Source organism: Brassica napus, unplaced genomic scaffold, assembly GCF_020379485.1.
Source record: "Brassica napus cultivar Da-Ae unplaced genomic scaffold, Da-Ae ScsIHWf_1416;HRSCAF=2001, whole genome shotgun sequence".
In the NCBI taxonomy this organism is placed as follows: domain Eukaryota; kingdom Viridiplantae; phylum Streptophyta; class Magnoliopsida; order Brassicales; family Brassicaceae; genus Brassica; species Brassica napus.
The window spans coordinates 66,914-74,694 of record NW_026014829.1 but is presented as its reverse complement, the minus strand read 5'-3'; the positions used below and the strand labels follow the sequence as shown (position 1 = coordinate 74,694).

Sequence of the window (7,781 nt, the reverse complement as noted above, 5' to 3'; positions counted from 1 at the left end):
TCGATTTGTGTTATATTTGAACCCCCCCCAAAACCGAAAACGAGTTTTCCCGCCAAAACCGTAAAACCGAGTTTTTCGCTAAACCGGAAAAATCGAGTTTTCCCGAAAACCGAAAAACCGAGTTTCCCGCCAAAACGAAAAACCGTGTTTTCCCGCCAAAACCAAAAATCAATTTTCCCGACAAAACCGAATTTTCCCGCCAAAATCAAAGACCGAGTTTTCCCCCCAAAACCGTAAAACCGAGTTTTCCCGCCAAAACCGAAAAACCGAGTTTTCCCGTCAAAATAAAACGAGTTTTTCCGTCGCAAAAAGACACCAAAATCGAGGTTTCCCGCCCGAAAACCGAATTTAAAAAACGGGGAGTTTTAAAAAAAAACGGTTAAAACCGAGATTTTCCCGCCAACCCGCAAAATAAAAAAAAAAAAAAAAAATCCTGAAAAATTCAAAATTTATTTTCCCGCCAAAACCGAGTTTTCCTTAAAAAAATATAAACCATAATTTTATCGCTAATTAAAATACTAATTAATAACGCGAGTTTTTCCGCCAATAAATCGCGGGTAAAAGATTTTTCCGGGTCAAAATCGAAGAAACGATCCGCGGGTTTCCCGCCGCGAACCCAGGCCTATTTTCCCACCAAAACCGTAAAAACAAGTTTTTCCGCCAAAACCGCAAAAACGAGTTTTTCCGCCAAAACCAAAAGATTATTTTTCCCGCAAACCGCAAAAATCTAGTTTTCCAACCAAAACCACAAAAAAAAATTTCCGACCAAAAACTGCAAAAAGAAAATTTTCCGCTAAAGCCACAAAAACAATTTAACAAGTTTTCTCGTTAAAACCATAAATGAGTTTTCCTGTCAAAACGATGTTTACTGCTTAAACCACAAAATGAGTTCCGGTTAAAATTGCAAAATAATTTTTTTTTTCGAAAAAACGAGTTTTTTCTCCAAAATCATAAACGAGTTTTTGCGCTAAAACAAGTTTTCTATAAAATTGCAAAATCTTGTTTTTATATTAAAGCTCACATTAATGATATTAATATTTTACATGATCTTCAGAGTAAATAAGATAATACTTTGGATACCCACGGGTAAACCTATACCATATTGGGTTTTTTTTTTGTTTGGATTTCAATATTGATGTTTCTGGGTTTTTGCGGGTTGGATATAAACTGGGTTGGGTTATTTGTGGGTTGGGGTGGGCTGGGTTATTTTACCCAAAGTTAACATCCCTACATTCAACCACATAACTAAAACTAGAGAGAGAGAGAGATAAATACAGAAACCAAAGGTTGCAAAAACCACGTTAATCTAAGACAAGTTGACGCCGCTTATAACGCACCATCACATTGCCTTTAATGCCAACCACCATAGCGTTCCAGTCCATCTCAGGGAAGGGTGAAACCAACTCAAGCTCAAAGTTCCTCAACAAATGACTCCATATGGCTTTGATTTGAAGGTAAGCAAAGGGCTCTCCAAGACACCCGTGCCTACCTCCACCGAATGAAATGTACGAAAATGCCCCTGCGGCTTTGTCCTCTTCTCTTCCCGGGGAGAATCTATCCGGGTCGTAGCTGTCCGGGTTCTTGAAGACATGCGGCAAGCGGTTTGCAAAAGCAGGCGAGGTTGCAACGATATGACCCTTTGGGATGTCATACGTTTTCCCATCCCTGGTTGTTACGTTGAAATCACTGTGGGAGGCTCTCATTAGCATGATCAACGGAGGGTGAAGCCTCAACGCTTCCTTAATGCAACGGTAGAGAACATTCATCTCCGAGGATATGATGTCGTGATCAATCTTGTCTCCATGTTTCTCAATCAGCTTCTTCTGCTCATCCAAGGCAGCGGACGAGTACTCTTTGTATTTCATCAGATAAGCACCGGTCCACGTGGAAGTGATAGAGCTCGTCTGCTGTCCTGCAAAGAGAGCAGCGATGAGCAAACCCGCTACCTCGGATTCGGTTGTCTGTCTACCGTCTCTGTACTTTGACTCGATGAAACACTGCAACATGTCGTTCTCTGATTTGCCAGAGTGTTTTCTCGACAACATGATGTTTGAGAAAATCTCAGAAAGCTTTACACGAGCACGGTCGCGACGACGGTGAGCTGGAATAGGGAGGTATGGGAAGAGAACACTGATGGGAAGCATTCCATTGTCAAGATCATGGAACAAAGCAGTGACGTCATCAAAAAGCTGGTCACGTACTTCTCGACCCAGTAGACATCTACTTGCAGTCAAGATGATGAGACTGTCTAGCTCTTCCTTAAGATCAACTTCACCACTCTCTCCCCAGTTGGAGAAGAAACCCTGCCAAGAAAAAAAACAAGCTATATTCATATTTAAATAGTATATATGTAATATGCTTCTTTTTGTCACTTGTATATATGTAATATGCTAAAATCAATAATATGGCTAAAATAATAATAATAAAAAAAATATGGCTAAAAGATCCAAAAATTGTATGTAATATGCCAAAACAAGCTATAATATACTTCAGCTTCAGTAATCATCATATCCACGTAAGCCTTTAGCTTGTTGACTCGGAGTGCCTCGCTGAAGAACCGAAACTGTTCCTGACGAACGGTGTAGTCGACATCGAAAACAACTCCAGGGCCAAAAGTAGGCACGTTGAATTTGTAAACTTCCTGCTGGCTGAGAACAGAATCATGAGCTTTGAAAAAATGAGCGGAGACTTCAGGACCAATGAGAAAAGTCATCTTTTTGTGAAGAAGATTCACTGTGAAGACACTTCCAAGCTTAGGGTATTCATCTCTAAGCATTACGACAGGGCCTTTCAAGAACCGGATAAGGCTTCCGATCAATGGAAGCCAAGCTTGAAGAGTGGGAGGATGACGCTTCTTCCTGGACTGGGAAGTGAAGAAGGAGAAGATGAGTTTGGATATAGCAAGTGTCGCCACTATAACCAAACCCGTCTTTAATAAGTTGTTGTCCGAATCCAGTTCCATTTTTTCGTTGTCTTTAACTGTGACGTTCATTGACAATAAAAAGTCAGAATCACACATGCAGAGGACGAGAGTAGTGTGTTTTGCCATTTGAATCCCCATGCATGATTAGATCAGATTGGTTCTTGACTGATAATAATGTTTAAGACTTTTTTTTTGTGTTTTTGAAAAAGGGCATTCAAATTAAAAACGTAGAAACATAATGTTTAAGACTGATAATAATGTTTAAGACTTTATACGAGAATAATAATGTTTAAGACCTTATACGAGAAAACGAGAACAATTAAGTGAAGATCGATACACAAAGCTTAGAGAAACGAAAAGCACTATTATTGGTTGGTGTAAGAGGAGATTCCAATCAGTGACAAAAAATATAAAAATAAGAAGAGATTCCAATAAGCTTACTTTGGAGGAGTTAATCGTTGAAGATGACCCAAGTTTCAGAAATTAACTTTATCTCTTAAGATGTTATTACAAATGATTACAACTTATATAGCCAAACAAAATAATTTTAAGGGCTTGCTTTAGGTTGAATCATTTCGGAGAAGAGCAAAGCGGTTCTAAATAAAGATGGGTTGAGATGGATGAGAAATTGACACCTTTGCTTTTGTTTTTGATGTAATTTATTATGTATTTTTTATTAATCTCTTATGTATTGTCGCTTATGGTGACATTACATTACCTTTTGTAAAACTATGGGTGCATGTGCACCCTGTGTCTTGTTACTAGCTTCGTCCTTCGCCATATGTAGAATAGTTTTGACTGCAAGGCATTTGTATCATTTGACTGTAGTTGTCTAGATAGTCAATCCATTCTTCTTGATTGAATCTTTTAGCAATTAAGCCCGCTTTGAGCTTATCAAAGGATCCATCATAATTAAGTTTAGTACGAAAGATCCAATTACCACCTAGAACATTCATCTCCAGGGTGTAAGGTACTAAGACCAACCGCAACGGAAGCCCTTAGCGATTCCTAAGGGTCATTACCAAAGTTAATGGTAATATAAAAACTATATTTCAGCATAATTATCTAAGGATCAACCCGTAAGTAAGGGGTCGAGGGAGCTGAACCTTGGGCGACTTGGCAGGTGGGTATTGGCGGAAGATTCATTCGTCTTTGGTGTAGACGGAAAAAAAATTCATTTTCGACGAAGGAGAGAAAAAAAAGAAAGTGTCGAGAAAAGGCGATAAAAGGCGATTTCCAATCGATTTTGACGAAGGTAAATTGAAGCTTTCTTTTGCTGTTTTTTCGATTTAGATTAGGTTACATGTTGTTTCCCTCTGAAATTAGGGTTCTGATTTGTGTTTTCAATCGATTTGTGGACAAAAACGTTTGAAATTAGGGTTTTAAAGATGGGGGTTTTCAATCGATTTGGGGTTTAAGGTCGTTTGAAATTAGGGTTTCAAAGAAGGGGGTTTTAGTTCGGTTTGTAGTTTGAGTTTGAAAACGATTTTCGTTTCAAACAATTTGTCTTGTTTTCTTAAATCAGTTCTTACCCTAATGATCTTTGATTTCTTCCTCACTTTATCTTCCTCGTTTAATCTTACATGATTTCTTTCATGTTTACAGAGACATAATGGGACAAGATTATTCGTATACACAGCCTTCTTCTTCAGCAGAGTCGCTTGACATGACGTCCCTTCTTGAAGCAGAATGTGAACTGTACAAGGATGAAGATGACAGTAGGATCTTGCATCAAGTGTATGGAGACGAAGCTGATGATGGAATGCCTTCGACATGCTACTGTGGTTCTGATGCAGTAGTTGCAACATCTTACACGCGTAAAGATCCAGGGCGCTTATATCTGACGTGCGAGAATGTAAACGATGGGGACTGCCACATCTGGAAGTGGTGGGATGTAGCTGTTACGGAGGAGCTCAGAGACGTTCAGACACAGCTTAGGCTGGTGAAGGAGCAAGCATTTGAGTGTGACCAGAAGCTGATGAAGCTACAAAAGGTGGTGTGTGAGTTATCTAAGAAGAATGCAGTGCTTAGAAATGGCTTTGCGTTGCGCGTCTGTGTAATGGTCGCTGCACTACTCTTGGTTGGTTTGGCGGTGATGTTTCAGTCTGGTAAGTTTCAATATTTGAAATTGTTGTTCTTCTCTATTCAATTATGAAAAACTATTGACTATTTGATCATATTTTTTTGCAGGAAGAGCTTCGAAGAATTAAACCAGAGCCCCTTCCGTGTATGTATAATTAAGGTACTACAGCTACGTCTCTCTGTTTTAGCCTAGTGTATTTTGTTAGTCTAATAATAAATATAACTTCAAAAATAGTAGTACTCTGTCGGAGCAATTGTGAATGTAATTAACTTTTTAAAAATATTAGCTTGGTTAAATGCTAGTTCTAGTTTGATTGGTTAAATTCTAGTTATAGTTAGCTTTTTTAAATGCTAGTTTGCTTTTTACCTTCCTACCGCCAAGGATTTGATTGTTTTAAATGTTTTAGAGGTGTTATTAGTCTGATTTGATTGGTGTTGAATGCAAGTACTTTGCTTTCCATCTTCCTAACTGCTCGGTTGAAATGTATCTTAGGTTAAAGGTCGCCTACTTAAGGCTATGTGTTGCTATTAGAGCGACACAGAACATTCTCAAAACCATGGATCCTAAAACTAGTTATACAAACCTCTTGTTTAGTCAATCTCAGACTACAGTGGACCTTGATTCACCCGAACCTTTTTGGTTGGGTAGCCAAGGTCCTAATGAGTCAGTTGTCGAGCCTGTTGTCGAGTCTGGTGGCGACCCTAAGGAGAGGAGGAAATGGTGTCCGAAGGAGGATAAAATCCTTATTGGTGCTTGGCTTAACACTAGTAAGGATGCTGTCGTAAGTAATGACCAGAGGGCTGGTGCATTCTGGAAGCGCATTGTCGACTACTACAACGCAAGTCCGCAATTGGCTGGGACAATACCGAGAGAGGTTTGTTCCTGCAAGAAGCGTTGGGGTAGGATCAACGCTGACGTATCCAAGTTTGCTGGATGCTATGACGCCGCTCTGAGGGAGCAGAGGAGTGGCCAAAATGATGATGATGTGATGAAAGCCGCCATAGACATTTTATTCAAAACTAACGACTACAAGTTCAGCATGGATCACTGCTGGAGGGAGCTGAGGCATGACCAGAAATGGTGCTCCACCTATGGGCCTAAAGAATGTGGAAAGGAAAAGCGCAAAGGAGACGTGGAGGCTGATGGAGGAGATGAAGCAGAGGGCAGACCTATTGGGGTCAAGGCTGCTAAAGCTGCATCTAAGAAGAAGAAGAGTGGTAAAGAAGAGTCTTTGGCAAAGATACACGCAATCATGTAAATCAAAGAAAAGCTGTCTAAAGAGAAGATCCTTGAACGTCTGCTTGGCAAAAAAGAGCCACTCACTTGGTGATGAATATTAATAATTGTTGTATCTTTATTTTTAATTGTTGTGATTTTAAATTTATTCATGCTATATTATTGAAACATTTGGTAATTCACTTTTTTAAAAAAAAAAAAAAAATTTATTCTAAGAACTTCTTATTAGGACTCACCATTGTAAACACTCATTTTGTTCGGATCCTTAACTATTTAAAAAAAAAAAATTTATTTTTAAATTCCTAAGGGTTCCACAATGGGTGCCACCATTGTGGATGCTCTAAGGACGTGATTATTGGGGGTCCTTACTCTTGGGTCCTTAACATAAATATATTTGTATTAAGGACCCAAGAGCAAGGACCCTAATAATCATGCCCTAAGGAGAAGGAGTTTGTCCCTTTACAGGTACCTATCTTCCACCCATGATCTTTTAAGGTCCTCTGTAACTGTTTTTGATTTAGGATAGGAGACTTTATGAGTCATTAGAACATATTCTGGATTAGGCTTTCCTGTTCCCACTTTGATTTTGTAATTATTAGATGTCTTGTGAAACACTCCGAAACAGAAATATTAAAAAATATGTTAAAAATTTTCAAGTAAAAATCAAGTCAATTTGTAACGAAAAACACTTTATTAATGAAATTGGAGACCACATACTAAAATCATGCAAAATCATTGAGATTATCTCCAATCCTAGACTGACCCCACCATAACAATTTCGTAAATTGTGACAATTATTTTATAGACTGACACCCACCAACAATTTATTAACTGTGACAATTATTTTATATACTAAACACCACGGTATGGAGTGAAACCATTGAGATTATCTCCAATCCTAGACGGACGCCCCCATGCAAGACTTTTCTGATCCGGTATGCGTTCTAAGCAACAGTACACTCTATATGGAGGAAGCCCAATTCACGTCGTCACAGAGAGCAACCACGAGATGTTAGTTTCTTGATAAGTTTCGTGGATAAAACAGTTCGGCTCAGGCTACTATCAGTTCAAGGGATGGGTTATATACATTGAAGAAGGAGGGACTCATTACTTGGTTTGGGACGCGACAAGACCCGGCTTAAACTTAAAAGAACCCGGCAATTCTTTAATTGCTTACTTAGATTAAATTCTTTGATTCTTTAAACAGTTTAAGAAACAGATGCATAATGTACTAAAATTTTTGACTGAATAAATTTAACATTTATTCAAAAATAATAATAAGTTGAGTGGTATTCTATATCTAGGTCTTCTCAATTGTTATAATTTTAACATATGGTATATTTTTTTTTCCAAAATCAACATGTATGAATCCAGTATCGTACTTTTATTATTACATGTATTTCATTTACAAAACAAAATAGTTTTTTTTATAAGAATGTTAATATCATTAACTAGTAATAAAAGAGATTACAAGTGGTGAAACTCGAGATCCAAAAAGCTTCAAGAAGCTAAATTAGTTGTACAAGCCACAAAAAAAAT

The 7,781-nt window shown here is 38.2% G+C and overlaps 2 protein-coding genes across 2 annotated transcripts; one reads left to right on the top strand and one right to left on the bottom strand.

Moving 5' to 3' along the window:
• Nucleotides 1-984: 984 nt before the first annotated feature.
• On the bottom strand, nt 985-3,520 carry LOC125597274 (sterol 14-demethylase-like). The gene is made up of 3 exons (XM_048772036.1): nt 3,365-3,520; nt 2,489-2,979; nt 985-2,303 (listed from the first exon to the last, which is right to left on the bottom strand). Exons 2-3 carry the CDS (start codon nt 2,960-2,962, stop codon nt 1,302-1,304), a joined length of 1,476 nt encoding a protein of 491 aa, XP_048627993.1. The 5' UTR covers nt 2,963-2,979; nt 3,365-3,520; the 3' UTR covers nt 985-1,301.
• A 1,967-nt stretch (nt 3,521-5,487) lies between these two features.
• LOC111201812 (glutathione S-transferase T3-like) lies at nt 5,488-6,264 on the top strand. Its single transcript, XM_022694139.1, has one exon. It carries the CDS (start codon nt 5,488-5,490, stop codon nt 6,262-6,264), a length of 777 nt encoding a protein of 258 aa, XP_022549860.1.
• The last annotated feature ends 1,517 nt before the right edge of the window (nt 6,265-7,781 follow it).